This window comes from Nothobranchius furzeri, chromosome 14 (genome assembly GCF_043380555.1).
Source record: "Nothobranchius furzeri strain GRZ-AD chromosome 14, NfurGRZ-RIMD1, whole genome shotgun sequence".
NCBI classification, from domain to species: domain Eukaryota; kingdom Metazoa; phylum Chordata; class Actinopteri; order Cyprinodontiformes; family Nothobranchiidae; genus Nothobranchius; species Nothobranchius furzeri.
In genome coordinates, this window is record NC_091754.1 from 59503752 (window position 1) to 59522026 (window position 18275).

Sequence of the window (18275 nt, forward strand, 5' to 3'; positions counted from 1 at the left end):
CAGGTCCAAACCTACACATTTGATAAAAATGTCAAACAGTTCCTCTGACAGGTGAGATTAACTCAGCTCAGTTTCGGGGTCTGAAACAATTCAGTGCCGCTGTTTTACTGTGGCTTCACAGGGGAGGTTTGAAGTTCACAATACCGGGAATCAGAGCCTGTCTCGCCACCTCTGAGCTCACCCCACGCCGCTACGAAACCAAACCACCGCGGTGCACACTCATGACTGGCTCTCAGTCTGAGTCTGACACTGTGGTACATTGACATGAAGACACATGACCTTTCATCAGCGTTCATGGAGCACAGCAGATACAGAAAAAAGCCACTATGGGTAAATTCATTGTTTCATCCCAGTGTTCTAATGTACCAATACAGTTTATGCTTGATTAGTCATGAGCAGATGAGAGAGTTAGGAAGTATAATCACCGCCAAAAGGCAGGTGATTCTTTTGGCTGCATTAACAAACGCCACTGGGTGGGCTTTAAACAAACTCTCAGAAAGTAGTCAGTGACCAACAGCTGATTAACTGTTGCAGCCAACCTGATTCAAGATGGCCACCACAGCCAGTCACGCTACCAAATACAAACATAACTGGTCTGGGTTCGAGACCCACCATCACCTCTTAAAGCTGCAACGGCAAATTTGGAAGACAAATTAGCTTAACACTACTTTTTCATGTCTCCCAACAACGTAGGAGCGTAGTATAGCTTTAAATATATTGTGGAGATTAAAAAACAAATAATTAATAAAGCAGTTGTCTCCACCAATAACACATTTTGGACCAAAAGCAACTTTTGAACCATCTTGTTGGGAGGTTCCCGACTCTGTAATGTCAGAGAATAAAAAACAGCTGGCTGCTACTACTTTAGGACAAACTACCAGATTAGCACTCTCTCATTTCCTCCAGCATCGCAGGTTTCCAGTCCCGGCAGAAGAGTCTCCAGGAAGATACCCGAGGGAAGGGGTGAGTGTTTTTTGCGTTCAAAATTTAGCTTTTTAGCAATTTTTAAACCCCACTCAAGTGTATGGTTATTGTCTCCAGCAATTCTGAAAACAAACTGACGCCCTTGCCAGTCACTTACATTGAGATTTATCAGCTTGTAAAAGTTCGTAATTCATGGCTACACAGCAGAAATTAGCACGTCGCATATGTGACGTCACCTCATAATCTCCTCTCCCCTAGCGTAGCTGCTACTTACCAAATAGCCAGATTTATGGTGGTTCTTTCCTCCTGTGGGAAGTTTGCTTAACTTACAGCTATTTTCCCTCCGTTTTCTCCGTGTCTGGTTCGATGACGTCACTTTTGTGAAGCACATTTTTAGTCCTGGACTTATTTTCACACTAAACCTAAGACAGTGTTTCCCCCTGTTCAAAAATAAGCACGTTCTTGGTATCAAAATGTGTCTTTAAAATTCACAGACTTCATACGAAACCCATGGCACGTAACAAGCGGAGTTAGAAAATAACGTTTTTAGCCCAGCTGACTTGCATTCATGTTTTCGTTCTGGGATCCTGTTTCCCCCAGCGAGAGCAGCCATCTACGGCGCTCATCTACTGTACAGTCACAGGTGGGAGGGAGATCTTGGGAGAAGCGCAGAGCACATCGACTCCTGCAGGTTGATGACCTCGCCAGGCTGAAGTCCACCAATCCGACGGCGGGGGGCGGGGGGTAGGTCAGGTTTTCACAGCATCTGCCCGCATTTCTTCGTGGGGTGTTTGTTGCCGCTCAAGGCTGCCAGGAAGTCAGATTCGGATAACAAGAGTTTGTTTGGGTCAGGCTGAGATAATTTTCCTCTCTGCCTTCAGTCTTTAAACTGTTCATTTCCAGTCCTTCAGTGAAGCTAATTTAGTGTTTTTAAACCTGTCCATACGTCCGGTGACTCTCTCTGAGATGACATCTATTTTGCGCACTAATACCGGTATCGCAGCTAGAACATTGTCCAGCTTACGATTCACCTCGAGTAACGTCCCAGTCTGAGAAGTCTCCACACGGACGGTGCTTTCCGTGGGTGCGGGTCGCTCTCCAATCGCTCCCGTCTTCCCAAATTTCCAGAAAACCAGATATCCTCCCACTCCAGTCAGGAGAAATCCAGTGATCATCAGAACAAATATCCACTCGTCTTCGATGTCCGCAGTGGACAGCTGGGAGAGGCATTTGATCTTCCATTCCCTCCAGGAATCCAGCATATATCCCACCGGGTGTGTCCCCTGTGGACATGTGGGAGCCCCCTGCTCCGTTCTCATTATTGAAAAAATCTTATCAATCGCGATGAATGACCAGTTTATCAAATCCATGGTTAGTAAAAATAGAGTTTTTCAGAAGAAATGCAGAGAAGCGCTCTGTGGGCAGACAGGACAAAGAGCCTTGAGGGGAAAAAATAAGGGAGCGAAAAGAGAAGCGTCTGTACTCCGCGAGTGCCAGGAAGAAAAAGAAATGAGATTTCAAGATTTAAATTAACTTTTTGAATAAAAAAAATTCTGTCAGTCCAATTATCAGTTTCCTGTTCAATTATTTTATTGATTCCCTTCAGTTCCTGCTTGTCTTGGTACGATGACAGATATTTCATTTCTACATCTTAAATTTGCTGTTTGTTATTTTGACTAACAACTACTTTATATTAGCATTTCAGCTAACATGTGCAAGCTAACCAAGCTAGTTGTAGATTTAGCGTCAACGGTTTGTGAGCAGATTTAAGGGCCGTTTTAGCTTGTTACATTACCCCAAACAGATAAAAAGAGATGTTTAGACAAAATTCCTCTGCGTGAAACATTTAAAATGTGGATTAGAAAGAAACTTTAGGCCATCGCTGTTTATACTTTTTGATACAAGAACCTAAATCATCAAGTTAAAAGCCCTCGTGGGCCATAAAAAATCCAAATTTTTCACTTTCAAAATGCAAAAATAATTCAATGGTGATTTTTTTGTATTTGTACTGTTCAATGCAGGCCTAACCTGAACCTAATTTAAAAAGTCCACATCAACCACCCGCTGGAAAGATAATTCCATGAATCTAGAAATGCCAGCGAGGGCCGAACAGAATCACTCTAAGGGCCATAAATGGCCCGCGGGCCGTACTTTAAACATACCTGTTTAGACTTTCATAAAGCAGCTAAACTCACACGATCAGGAGCTCTAACACCTACTTTTGTTCCTTTTTCAGGTAAATTGTAAACATGTAAAATAGTAACTCATGATGAGATGGTTAACCACGTTGGGACAGAACCAGATCAGCTGGTTCCTCCTGTTTAGAGGTACTCTTCTCTCTAAACTGACACCATGCCCCCCTCCAGCCCCCCCACCCCCAAGTAAAATTACTTGAGTTGTATTATATAAAGACAAATATAAAAAGAAATAACCCAGTGAGATTAACTGAATTTAAACAACGTTCTACCCTTTCGTTTCTAACATCGAGGCTTTTCAATTTTACACACGTGTGTGTGTGTGTGTGTGTGTGTGTGTGTGTGTGTGTGTGTGTGTGTGTGTGTGTGTGTCTTTGAAAACAAACACTCACACACACCAAAAGAGACCAATCGCAGAAGTCATTGAAGGAAGAGAAGGGTAAAAATCCCACTAAAACTGAAAGTGTGTGTAAAACATCATGCATGTGTGTGTGTGTGTGTGTGTGTGTGTGTGTGTGTGTGTGTGTGTGTGTGTGTGTGTGTGTGTGTGTGTGTGTGTGTGTGTCAGAAACTGTGTCATACTGATGCTAGTGAGAAGACACACACACACACACACACACACAGTGGCATTATGACAAGGTGGATGAAAGGCTGAAAGATCAACTGGCAGATCGACAGGGCGGCTCGGCTCTGGTGAAACTACATCTTGCTGTTGTTCACTGTCCCACTCTCCTCCCCTTTTCGCTCTCACACACACACACACACACACACACACTCAGACACACACACACACACACACACACACACACACACACACACACACACACACACACACACACACGTCTACCTGGCAGCAGACCACCCACAGTTCTTTGTCACTCACATTTCTCTCCTCGTAATGACAACTTAACAGGTAAGACTGCGTTTCATGTTTGTTTCAGACAACAAGGGAAGACTATCAGCAGCATTATCAGCACACACACACACACACACACACACACAGCTAATATACACCTGTCCTCAGTTTCCTTTAGCCAATGGGGTATTTCTATGAAATCAGGCGGATTTAAATGGGCAGAGCTCACTTCAGCTCCTCTAACTCTCGTGTAGTGAGCGTTGAGGTGATGGACAGGGGAAAATGAGATATTATTTTAGAGACTTATAGAGATTTATTTACATTCCTGAACGGTACAGACCTGTGTTTGTTTGTGACTCTCGTAAATGCTTCCAACAGGTATGTCTGAGGGGAACCGTGTTCTGGAACGGGAGCGTGTCGCCTAAAAGAATCCTGCTGTGTTGTGACAGACGCCGGGTCCTAGACCTTAGCGTTAGAGTGTTGCCACCCACACCAGCCTTACCCAGAGAGGCTCAAAACCACAAGCTTTACTTTGTTCATGAGCAGAGTTGAGATGTTCCGATGTGATAGAGGGTTCTGTAGAACACTCAGCTCGTATTCCTGCCTGGTTCTGCTAGCATCACAGGTTCTGGGTGCATGCAGGTCTGAGATGTTGGTGTTTGGGATAATCACCGATAAGGTGGGCACATCTGCTGTTGCTGTTTTCTGACTTCCTCCGTGATCGTGACCTTCTTTGACATCTGCAGAGGGAATCAGGGCCGACACCTGCTTTGAGTTTTTTTAAGTTCGGAAGCAGAAGTTTGGAGTCTGCGCCGACGCAGGATTGGATAAAAACGTTCTAATCAACATTTTCATTGGTCAGAATTAAAGGCAACACAATGAGTCAGTCGCTCGTCTTTAAAGGGATTCATGAGTGTGGAACTGGACTTGAGTTGGTTTAAAATGTTCATTTAACTCATAAAAAGCAACATTCTCCCATTCTCAAGGGGAAAATATCCCTCAAGCAATTCGTGAGTAACCAAACTCTGACTCCAGGTGCAGCACAGGTGCTTTAATGGGTGTTGTCTAATTGGCGCCGTCTTTCCTCACTGAATCAAAACCATCGTGTTGTTTTCAGAATATCGTTAAAAATCGGTCTGAATAAAATTCAATGATCAGAGTTAGCATACGTTAGCGGGGCTTTGCTGCAGCATGCATCACAGTACCGCTGTGCAGGCATGAGTACTCTAACATCTCATATTTATTTGATTTTGAACCTGTTTCCACCGTGTTTCATGAGTTCTTGGTAAAGCAACCTCACATGTCATGTGATGTTTTGCCGGTGGTGGTTTTTAGCTCTGGCACTCGCTGCGTTGCCATGAAGCATCCGGAAAGCCGTTGCACCGTGTCTCCCTCGTCAGTCACGGAAACCTGTAGTTCCCTGGTTTGTGCTGCGGTGACCTCCCTCAAAATCCTCGCCTCATGATTTCTCGCTCAAGGCAGGTTGGAGTTGCATTTGCAGTCTAACCACCATCTTTCTTCTCATCTGGGTCTCCTTTGTAACATTTCTCAGGAACCAACTATCCTAAATAACGTCTGAGATGATCTCATCGGGTGGAAAGTAAAACACAACGATTCTTCTCACCGATGCAAAATTCTAATCTGTTTTTTTTATTAAATCATACAAATATTCAAATGCAAACACCCACTTGGCTGCAGCCAATTAGACAAGAAACAAACATTATGCTAGCTTAAGTCTTACAGCCAGGCTTCAGTTGTTATCATGGTCAATAACGGCTCTTAAAACTGAATTTATAGAAAAATAAAAAGAGGATTTTGTAAAATTATATTCAGTTCTTTTATCATTTAAATTACTTTACATAAAACTGTTTCATTTGTTCTCTAGTTTCCATTTTTTTATGTGCAACAATAGGTTTACATTGTAGGCAGACTGAATCAGCTGCGTTTACTGATCAGAAAAATACAATTTAACTAACATTTCATCATTATATTCATTTTTATCTCTATATTTCTGATAATTAAGCACACGAAACATTTAATACAGTAACAGATTTTATTTTCTGATAAACAATTAAAATTAACTGTATTTTATTGCGTATTTTCAGTGAGGTAAATTTATTCTAACCTTTAGTCTGACTCTGCAGGTCACTGATCTGGGATCAGACTAAGGTCTGTTCTTAGGCATTGAGTCATTAATGAAGAGGTGGCCCTTTATTACTATCACGAAACATATATAACTGGTGTTATGTGTAAATAAAAATACCTTATTATTGTCCTTTTAGTTGATCATTCTGTGCAGGTGTGTGTAAAACTGTTTAGCATTGATTTGTAAAAAGATCTTTGTTATAAAATTCTTCACAGTGAGTGATTCACCATAGACTAATTTCAGATTTCTTATTTTAGGTGCAAACTTGTAAAGAATAATATAAAAAATTGCCTCGTCTGCAGGGGAAAAAAACAACAAATTGAGAAAACTCAAAACGAGAATGTTTATGCTTTTAAGCATATTAATTTCTATTTCAGCTGACCTCTTTGACCCTCATTCAGATATGCTGGAAGACTGTTGGTCTCCATCAAGTCTGTGTTTCAACATCTTTCTAAATGACCTCTCAAAGCTCTAATACAAACTCGTGAACTGTCTAGCTTTTCGATATTAGTGATCACATGTTAGCCTGAAATTACTTTTAGAGACAAGCGTATTTAAAAACCGAAGGCACGTCACGTTGAACTCTTTCTGAGTCCTGGTCTCGTCCTCTCCTGCAGCAGAAATTAGTTTTTAACTCTGAAAGAGGCTTTGAGTCTGCAACTTTGCTAAGGGGGAGAGCTAGCACTAATGGGTGTCAGCTAGCGCTAAAGGGTGTCAGCTAGTGCTAATGGGTGTCAGCTAGCACTAAAGGAGGAGAGCTAGCGCTACTAATGGGGGAGAGCTAGTATTAATGGGTGTCAGCTAGCACTAAAGGGGGAGAGCTAGCACTAATGGGTGTCAGCTAGCGCTAAAGGGTGTCAGCTAGCGCTAAAGGGTGTCAGCTAGCACTAAAGGGGGAGAGCTAGCGCTACTAATGGGGGAGAGCTAGCGCTAAAGGGTGTCAGCTAGCACTAAAAGGGGAGAGCTAGCGCTACTAATGGGGGAGAGCTAGTACTAATCATAGACTGTACATGTACTAATGGGTGTCAGCTAGCACTAAAGGGGGAGAGCTAGCACTAATGGGTGTCAGCTAGCGCTAAAGGGTGTCAGCTAGCGCTAAAGGGTGTCAGCTAGCACTAAAGGGGGAGAGCTAGCGCTACTAATGGGGGAGAGCTAGTACTAATGGGTGTCAGCTAGCACTAAAGGGGGAGAGCTAGCGCTAATGAAGAGTCTTAAAGTTTAAAGTAATTTATGTGGTTAAAAATATAACGTAATCTTTAGTTATCTTCTATTATTTTGTGCAGAGGACACATAATTTTAATTTAAGAGGCATGACTGAACATGAGTGGAGAATTAGAAGTTGCTTTTCAATTTTTATCTAAAGCTGCAAAAGCAAATTTTAATTATTATTATCATTATTATTAATTTATTATTATTATTATTATTATTATTATTATTATTATTATTATTATTATTATAACTAAAATTTTATATTTATGTGCTGTGCTGAAAAAGCCAAAAATAAACACAGAATATTTGCAGAAATCAGACATGAATGTGCATTTGTGATTAAATACACATTTTATTTGAGTCTATTTGACTTCAGTTACATTTTCTACAGGTTCTCGTATGAGGAGCGGTTGGGTCGCAGTTTTGCTTACTCGTGTTCTTTAGGAGATGCAATCACATTCTTCTACTTCTGCAGAATTTTGATTTATTTCACAAAAACAATCCAGATCACGGCTGAAGGTTAATCAAACATCAGTCAGATCATTTGTTTCATCTCTTATTTTTATCGTCATCCCTTCTGCTCCACGCTTCTCGCCAGTCGTTGGTTAATTTCTGTGATGAAAGAAAGACAAACAGATCCGGAGAGAAAGAGAAAATGTGAGAAAAAAGTCCAGAAGCGTTTCTCTCGTTCCCCCTCTGCTCCCGCAGCTTTTCATGGTGAATTTGAGAGAAAATCAGAGAAGCTTCTCCCACGTACTAACTCCTCCGCGCTCCTCTTCCATCCTCTCACGTACTTTTCATTCACATGTTTTGCATTTGGCTGTTTTTAGGTTTGCCTGCTCATACAAGCATGATTGTAGTCTCAGCAGGTTCAGGTGGATCTACAGGCCGTAAGTCACGATATGCTCAACTTTGCAAAAACTCTCTGAGCTGAGCCTAAACAGTTTGGCGTTAACAACACTTTGAAAAATAACATTTCAAGCATTTTTTAGGGGTAATTTTTGGTGTGTTAAACATCTTTTTGATCGTTTCATCCCACACAAAAAACGTAACAAAACCATCTGAGGAATTTAAGCTGGCGTCAACAAAACAGCAACGACTTTGGTCCCAGAATCTGCTGCGTTTGAGATCTCTGTCTTGTTATTGCATAATATGTGCAGCAAGATTCAGGTGCACTGTTTGAAGTCAAGCTCAAACACATTTAGTTTTAGTCGTGCACAAGAAAGACGACACTAGCAGCACTGGCAGGTTAATATTTATTTCTGCAACAAATCATTAAGTTACCGCTCATCGAAAGTTTAGAAACGGAAGAATAATGAGCAAAATTTTTCTTGTAAGAAATTTCGAATTGATGGAGTTTCCGAGGGGGAGACATTCGGACAGCTCATGTTCAGGGAGACGAGGTTTAAGACGATGTTAAAGGCGAGGAAGGTTGTTTAATATGTCAAACATGTTTAACCTCCTGAGACCAATACTTGTATTTGGTGTGATTTAACCCTCCCGCTGTCCTAATGGGTGTGACCCCGCGAGGAAAGTCGACCATTGAGCAGGGTTGATGGTTCATCCCTTGGGTCCACGTGACAGGGGTGAGGAGTGAGCACCACCTCACCCCTGCCACATGGACCTCAAGGGATAAACCATCAATCCTGAGGGAGGGTTAAAAGAAAAAACACATCTAGCTATTACAGTTTGGCCGCCTCTCATCAATGGAAGCAAACTTACAAAATTTTAATAAAATAGAAATAAATTTATATAGACATGTTGGCAAATTTCCTTAAGAAAATGAGGGAAAACAAAAAAAATCTATTTTAAAGTCAAGGTCAAGCAACTTTAGATGATATCAAAAGGGTCCACGTGCAAGAGAATGAAATCCCATAGTGCAAGCAGACAATGTCCACATATGTGGACACAGGGCCCTAGGAGGTTAAAGACCGGACCCTTAGATGAGCTGCAGCGCTTTTACCAAATCACGCCAGAGTCTCGTGAAGCTGACTGAAGGAAGGAGGAACAACCGAAGGTGGTTCAGAATCTTCTGTTGGGCCTTTTCCAGTTTGTTAGACCTTCCGTCGCGCTGCTGTCCACGACCTTAGCCCTTTATCCAAACCAACATGGTAAATCAAAATCATTTTTGCATTTTTAAAATTTCATTGGGGTCAATGAGAGTTATAATATAATGTTAATGTAAGAAAATGATGAAATAATGGACTTGTTCTTCAAACTTCTTTACGTTTATTATTTAGTTTTACTTACAGTTAAGATATAAAGACTAAAATGTGCTTTACCAGGTCGATGACCTCCCAAGCCAATTGATGTAATTTTGGACTCATTTTTCACAATGAAACGAAACATAATCTAATTTTATTTCTGTAACAGGAGTCAGACTCGTCTGAATCAGGGATCCGGCCTGCGTCACCCTCAGTGGTATTTGTTTTTAGCCGTTGATCAAACCTTACATTTTCAGTCGGTTTTCTTCCTTTTTTTCTGTTGTGTGTTTGCCAGAAACGTGAGCTACTAAGTAACGAGCGGAGCACCAACATCCTGGCTGACTCTGGTTTAAGTTTAATGGTTAAAAGTTTTATTGACTTTGTTGATAAAATGAAACTTCATCAGACAGAAATGAGCGTTTGCTTTCTGGAGTTTTGCGGAGTGTTTTTCACACTCGTCACACCCTGATTAGTGAATCTGGTTCAGATCACGTTGACGTGTGACGGGAGACAACTGGGTGTTCGGATCTACGTTGATGTCCATATGCTGATGCTGGGGCTGACATGACAGCTACATTATTATTATTATTATTATTATTATTATTATTATTATTATTATTATTATTTGCCCTGCATGGTAGAGGTGAGGGTTTCACACTACTGAGGTGACCTCGGCATCATCACCTGCTTTACCAGAACTGCATAATAAACAATAACATTGCCTCTTAATTAACTAGCTGCCTTCCATGCATCCATGAAGATTCCCAAATAGATAAACGGACACAACAGTGACTTTTCTATCACGACATGTGAAAGTAATTATGAGAAGAAACATAATAAAACAACTGCAGCAGATTTAAAAACGTGTTTCATTTATAAATTTGACTCAGATTTTTTTAGTCATACAAAAGTAAAATATTCAAATTGAACATTTTTATACAGAAGCAGGTAAAAGTCGTGTTGGCAAATCCAGGTTCTGTTCTGTTTATTATGAGTCCCCATCAAACGACTCCGATCATTATTCTAATTATTTAATCATCTGACACACCTGTGCCCGTTAGTGTGCATTTACGACATTATTTATCGTTCCTTTATAGCCACGAGAAAGTGTAAAGCACCAGGCTAAACGGATGGATGGTGGTGTTCTCTTTTAGGGCTTGTTCAGGTGATTTTATTTAATATTTTAAATTCAGCGTATTTAAGTTCTTTGGTGTCTTGTGTCGAAGCAGTGCCTCCTCAACTCCCCCTCAGCTCCACACCTGTCCTTTTCAGTCCGCCATGCCAGCTGTTTGTTTCCATTGATGCATTTGTTTTGTTCCATCTTTTCTGAGGTCCTTTAAAACCCAACATCCCATCAAAGCTGCTAAAATGTCTTCATGTTTCTACTTTTCTATATTTACTTCATTACTACATGATGAGTCATGACTTTCCTGCTCGTACATCAGATGATCTAAGTTGCAAGAACATTGTTTTGAACTCAAGAAAGGAGTTAAAGACCAAAAGAACGCATTAATGACATTAATGTCCTTGGGCAAGACACCTAACCTGCCTTGCCTGCAACAGCCTAAGTCAGTGCGTTCCAGGGCAGCTTAGGATACACCGTAGCTCATCCCTACCAGTGTGTGAATGGGTGGCTAAAGAAATACAGGCCATTTACTATAATATTTATGGTATTTATAATATTTCCGTTTATTTCTTGTGATTATCTGTTTCAATTTTGCAGTTTTATCTCTGCTTTTAGTGTTTTTTTTTTGTTGTTTTTTTATGTGCATGCCTGTGCAGCAGTTTGGACAGTGCTCATGCTATATTTGAAATGTGCTATATAAATAAAATAATATGGTATGGATCTTCCATTTGGATTTCTCTATAAAGCTCAAACTTAACAGACTTCAACTATAGCCAATTATGGCGGTTTAATTTAAAGGTGTGGATCACTGAAAAAACATTTTTTAATTAGTTCTGATTATAATCGGTCACTCTGAGTTTTCATGCAGGCTGAAGATGAAAATAGTCTCCTACACCTATCTCCTGCATTATCTTCTGATAGAAAACACACGGTGAAACTCTAGGATTGGAAAAGCCTGACAGTTCTACATCTTACGTCACTTAACGTCCATGAACCACCCGCGAGTGAAGGAAAACTGGAGCGCGAGATCGATAGGTGGATTGGTGCTGCGTCTGCAGTGATGCGGGCGTTGTACCGGTCTGTCGTGGTGAAGACTTTAAGGTTCTTCTAATGGTTTTTAAGTGTCTTAACGGTCTTGGGCCTTCTTATCTCTCAGAACTGCTTTTACAATATGAACCCTCACGGCCTCTGCGCTCCTCTGGCAGGCGTCTCCTGGTCATCCCTAAAGTCAGGACACAAACTCACGGCGAGGCGTCCTTCCAGTGTTATGGCCCTCGCCTCTGGAACGAGCTGCCAGAGGACCTCAGGGCCGCAGAGAACGTTCATGTTTTTAAGTCAAGACTCAAGACCCATCTTTTTAAGTTAGCTTTTATCTAAATATTTACTACAGTTTTATTTCTTGTTTTACATGATTATATTTTATTACTTGCTTTGCATGTTCTATATAATTATATTTTAGCACAGTTTTATTATTAAATTATTATTTTACTGTCTATATCATTTTATTTATTACTTATTTTCTATTTTTTGTCATTTATATTAGCTCTTTTATTACATTTTTACTCATTTTAATCCAGTGTTTCCTCTGTAGGGGCCCTCTGCCCCGGGAGCGGTGGTCGACTGTAGCTTCCTGGACGCTCTATAGGTGGGGGTCTATGCTCCCCCTCCACTGAGCGCCCTGACTTAGTGTGGAAGACCTGATGCTGCCGGGGCAGACGGCTCCTCTGATGGCGTTTCTTTGCGTTACCATACTTGGCACATCTGGACTCAGCCTAATATAACTTTTACTGGTGTGTGTGTGTGTGTGAGTCTGTGTGTGTGTGTGTGTGCGTGTGCGTGTGCTTGCATATGTTTGTTAATGTTTTTAACCTGTTATGGGAATCTGGGGTCATTTTGTAAAGCACTTTGAATCACACTTTGTTTGAAAAGCGCTTTAGAAATAAAATTTGATTGATTGATTGATTGAAGAGAGAGCTGAGTCAGAAGGCGAAGCTCTTGATTTACCGGTCGATCTACGTTCCTACCCTCACCTATGGTCATGAGCTTTGGGTAGTGACCGAAAGAAGTCTGGGCCTCTTGACTTAGGCTGCTGCCCCCGCGCCCCGACTCTGGATAAATGGATGAAAATGGATGAGTGGATGGACTCACTCATCTTGACTCACGACGGGGAAGGCTGGTTTAACGTCCAGGAAACAGCAGAGAACGTCTCGACTAGTCGAAGCTAACATTAGCATTAGCAACTACACCACATGGCAAAACTCCTCCAGGCTCATGTTATTTGTGGAGATAAAACATCAACATTGCAGAGCAAACAGAGTCAGCAGTAGAGTTGTGCTGTTATTAGCCAACCAGAGACGAGATGTCCAAATATGATAAATGGTAAATGACCCCCACTTGTAGGGCCTTTCAGAGTCAGAGGAGTCCAAAGTGCTTTACACTACAGAGTGTCATTCATTCATTCACACACACACATTCACACGCCGTCAAATATCAGGAAATTAGAGACAATTGCAAATGTAATGATTAAACAAATGATCCACACCTTTAGCATGACTTATTGAAGGCAGTGAGTCTATTTCCAGTCAGATAAACAGAGATTAGGCTACATGATATAAGATATGATATCAGAGGCACAAACTGTGTGACTAAATAAGTGTTTTTTCAAAATAACAGAACACTTACATTTATTGTGTCTGATATAATTATAGAACATGTTCAACAACATTATTTCTCCCATAATGCACCTGCATAGTTCCATGGATGACACCTATCATCTAAAACCTGTAGTCACTTCCTGTCTCGTCTGTCTTAGGATGCCCAACCCTTTGTGTGTGTGTGTGTGTGTGTGTGTGTGTGTGTGTGTGTGTGTGTGTGTGTGTGTGCATTTTTGTAGACGTGTTGGTGGGTGGGGCTGCTGCCTGTATAGAGGGTTCCCTGAACCTCGTCTTCGTCCTTCCTGTTTCTTTCTCTCATTTCCTGTCAGCTGACTCAGTCAGAGAATCTTTATCTGGTAAACATCTACCGCCTCTGCACACATGCCTTATCACCGTCTCCCGCGCGCGCGCGCACACACACACACACACACACACACACACACACACACACACACACACACACACACACACACACATTTTTATGACTGCAATTTATGAGTTGAACTTGTAATTTTCTAAAGTAACCTACCATTTTAACTTAAAAAACATCTGTTTCAAATTTCTTGTAAACTTTAATAACAAGAAAAATAAAGGGCCACATTTGATGTTTTGTGGGACTAAAACATTCAGGTGAAAAATCTTTTACAAGTTCATTAAAAGCCGGAGAGGTGATGTCGAAGGAGGACGGGTGTAGCACTTTTGAAAAGACAATAATAATAAAAAAACAAAGAAGAAGACGGGACAACAAAAATAAGCATTCAGTGTAAAAAAATATATAGATGCAGTGTGATGAAAGGACAGGCAACGAGACGGAAAGAGATACAGAGAGATGGAGGAGGGGGGCAGAGAGATAAAGATAGCTGAAAGGAGGGAGATCCGTCAGCGTTTGTTTCCTCAGGATGTGGTTACCACGACGACACAAAGGCAGAGAGGCAACATCACTACCCGCTGGTCCTTTTTGACACCTGCGACAATGTGTAAGTATGAAAGTCAGGGTGTGTGTGTGTGTGTGTGTGTGTGTGTGTGTGTGTGTGTGTGTGTGTGTGTGTGTGTGTGTGTGTGTGTGTGTGTGCGCGCGTGTCAGAGATCACAGTAAAAAGAAGCACAAATTGGAAGGAGAGAGTTAGAGGGTGACGAGCTAGAGACTCAGACAGGACGATGAAGAGAAGACGAAGCAGAAAACATGAAGAGCAGGAGAACGTATGTGAGAAGGTATCTAAGACTGGAAAACGAAAAGCCTCAGAAGAAGACACTGTATTTGTCTCTCCATCTCGTCTTGTTCTCTCTTTCTGACTCACTCACTGTCCTATTTAGAGCAGAATGTGGTTATAAGTCAGAGAGACGAGGCAGCAGAGCCGTGAAGGTCCAGGGCTAACTCGGTTAGAATTTTAAAACTTCAAGACAAGCAAAGGAAGACAACCTGCCTTTCAAAGCGTCTTTAACTTCTTATTTGTATCTTTTTCTAAACATTCCTGCCCTTTTCTTTCTCGCCACACTCATCTGTGCTTTAGCTAGGTAGCATGTGCGCTCTCTTTATTTAACGTTCCAGTTCAGAAGATCCAGACGTGTTTCTTCTCTCCAAAAGCTAAAGCCTTTGTTAAAGTGGTGGTTTGACTTTTTACTTTGGTGTTTTGTGACAGCTCATTTAAACTTTGGAGGAGTTCGTTAGCAAAAACAAAATAAGCCTTTTTTTAAATAAAATCTAAAAACTTTATTTTGACTAATATGGCACAAAGTAATTTATAATAAAGTTTTTTTATGTATAAATGGTAGTTTTATTTATTTTTATTTTATTTGCAAATGAACTCTTAGAACACTCCCCTCTGTCTCAACATTTGGACACCAGGCTGACTCAGACTTAAACGTCTATGCTGATGACACCGTCCTGCACCGCTCTAACTCAGCCACCCTATGCAGCCGTCACAGCTCATGTGATATAAACTATACTGAAAATATTACAGATTATGTTAAAAAAATGCAGAAATACAACAACTAAATGTTTATTTTACCTTTATCATTCACAGCTTTGTGATGTTTTCAATTCAATTCAATTCATTTCAATTCAATTCAATTCAATTCAATTCAAAGATACTTTATTAATCCCAGAGGGAAATTCGAGTTTCAGTACACACAATTCAGAGATCAGACATACATAGGCATAGACAGATGACAAGAATTGGTGCCTGTGGTCATTCGCAACCCTGAGTCACGCTACCTTAATAGAGATCAGAGGGTTTATATAACGACTGAGTCAGGCAGAGGTAAAAAAGGCACTTCAGAGTTACCCTCCACAGGGAGGGCAGCTTTGCTATGCAGAAAACATCTCAGACAGAAATGCAACAGACTTCAGACATTACATATCATAAGTGTCCACTAGGTGGGGAGGTAGGGTTTGGGACTTTTCACACGTCAGTGCATGCAGCCGCGATAAGCAGCGCTCGTCACCTCCGTTTGGACAGGGGACGGAGGTAGTTGGGTTTAGAAAGCACAGTGACTCCTGGAAACGATTCGGCGGCCTTCACCGGTCACAATCCCGCCCAGGCTGGGATAGGGAGATAGAGTTGCCATGGCGATGGCAGCATTCCACATTTCTTCTGAGGGAGAGTAATCACTTCAGCCTCACAGGCTCCAGGGCACCAGATTCAGATAAGAACTTGTTTTGGGGCCAGACAGAGATAATTTCCTCTCTGTCTTAATGTTCCGTTGGTCCTCAACTCCTCTCAATCCAATAATGGCGTATTTAATCTATCCCAATCCATGCTGATATGTCAACTTTCTCCTTGATCGAATCCACCTTCTGTGCCAGATTCTGAATCTCAGCCAAAGTTCCAAGCTTACGACTCATCTCGACAATTACATGAGTTTGTGCGTTTACAGCGCAGTGTAATCCATCCCTGAGCTCCGGGATTGAGCCAATATTCCTCGAAAGCTCATTAATTTTCCGGTAAGCCAGGTAACCACTCAGGCCAAACAGCAAGAAACCTGACACCAACACCACGAATATCCAGACATCTTCAGAAACCTCTACTGACAGTTGAGAGAGGCAGATCAGGTTCCACTGTTTCCAGGAGTCCATGATATGCCCAGCTGGCTCTGTCCCATAGGGGCGTCCGGGAACCCATTCTCCAGTTCTCATCGTTGAAAAAATGTTGTCAATCGCATTGAGAGTCCAGCTGACCAGGTCCATTTTTAATAATTTCCAGTTTACAGAAAAAATGCAGAAGCGCCGTCCACCCAAAGACAGACAAAGAGCCTTGGGATAAGATAGGGAGGAGGTAAAAAGCGTCTGTATTCTCCTAGAACCAGAAGAAGAAGGGTTTTAGTTGCATTTATTCCGTCAGGAGACAAATATATCTCGTTTGTGCTACTCTTACATTTATTCTAGATTATAAAAATAGATTTTATCTATAACTATCCTTGGCACGAACTGGATGCATTCTTCTTTTTTAAAGCTAATTTATCCTGGAAATCGTTGGAATATTTTAAAGGTTAGAAACATATCTGAAAATGCTTTATTATTAAACCATAACTAAAATGAATAATAGCACAAGAAAATGTATTTTAATCAGGTGAAATGTTTATGTTTTTGTATTGAGCAGACGCTTTTGACCAAAGCGACTTACAAGTGATAATCGGCATGTTGCCCTTGAGGCTAAAAACAACAATAAACACCAACAACTTGACATCGGTCATCGAGAGGAGGGAACAAGGAGTGGACAGTAGAGAGGGGGGGGGGGGACGGGTACAGGGAGGGTGTTAGTTTAGAAGATGCTCTCTGAAGAGCAGGGTCTTCAGGAGTTTCTTGAAAATTGAAAAGGAAGTTCCTGTTCTGGTAGTGCTTGGAAGGTCATTCCACATTTGTGGAACGATGCATGAGAAGAGTCTGGATTGTCCTGAGCGTGGTGTAGGCACTGCTAGTTGACGATCCGGTGATGACCGGAGCGGCCGGGCCGAGACGTAAGCCTTTGCAAGAGGATTCAGGTAGATGGGAGCCGTACCATCTCGGACTTTGTATGCTAGTGTTAGCTATTTGAATTTGATGCGTGCTGCTAGCGGTAGCCACTGGAGCTCAATGAACAGAGGGGTGACGTGTGCTCTTTTTGGCTGATTGAAGACCAAACGCGCCGCTGCGTTCTGGACCATTTGAAGAGGTCTCACAGTAGAGGCTGGAAGACCAGTTAGAAGGGCATTGCAGTAATCGAGGCGGGAGATGACAGCAGATTGCACCAGGAGCTGGGTGGCATGTTGTGTTAGGTATGGTCTGATCTTTCGTATGTTATACAGCGTAAAGCGGCATGAACGAGCAACAGAGGCAACATGATCTTTAAAGGTCAAGTGTTCATTAATCACAACACCCAGATTTCGAATTTTGAGATGTCAGAGAGACAGTTTGATATTCGTGCAGAGACAGTGTGGTCGTCCGGTGGAAATGACAGGTAGAGCTGGGTGTCGTCTGCATAGCAGTGGTAGGAGAAGCCATGTGATCGAATGATCTCACCCAGTGAGGTGGTGTATATGGCAAAGAGAAGAGGTCCTAGTACAGAGCCCTGGGGGACTCCTGTGGCAAGATGGTGCACGGTAGAAGATTGTCCAAACCAAGATACGCTGAATGATCGTTCTGTGAGGTACGATTCAAACTAGGCCAGAAATAATGTGTCAGAGCACATACACCATTAATGGAAACGGGGTTTGAGTTTTATCCTGACAAACGTGTAAAAATCATAATAATTAGCTCTTTACGTGATTTTTTTTGTTTGCATTGTTGGAACATGATTACTGATATCACTGATACTGAATCCTTTTATGAACCCCGGTCACCTTCTGCTTACGATGATTATGAGACAGGATAAAAACAATTATTTATAAAGGCAAAGGGCTTCAAAGTTCTAACAAGTTTGATAATGAGAGATTCTCGATGATTTACATAATCTATAAATCTCAATCTGCATAAACTTTATTTA

General features: G+C 41.5%; 1 protein-coding gene across 3 annotated transcripts in view; it reads left to right on the forward strand.

Annotated features, from left to right (window-relative positions):
• The first annotated feature begins 3880 nt into the window (after nt 1–3880).
• LOC107380953 (transcriptional-regulating factor 1) overlaps nt 3881–18275 on the forward strand; it is a 35784-nt gene continuing 21389 nt past the window's right edge. The window contains exon 1 of one of the 3 annotated variants that reach the window (XM_070544263.1): nt 3881–4032. Coding sequence is in view for 1 of the 3 variants with exons in the window: in XM_070544260.1 (XP_070400361.1) it covers nt 14498–14526 (29 nt within the window). In the remaining 2 variants the exon portion in view is untranslated. Of the gene's footprint in view, nt 4033–13764; nt 14292–14313; nt 14527–18275 lie in introns of those variants that run through there. The other 2 variants (XM_070544262.1, XM_070544260.1) reach the window with 2 other exon arrangements.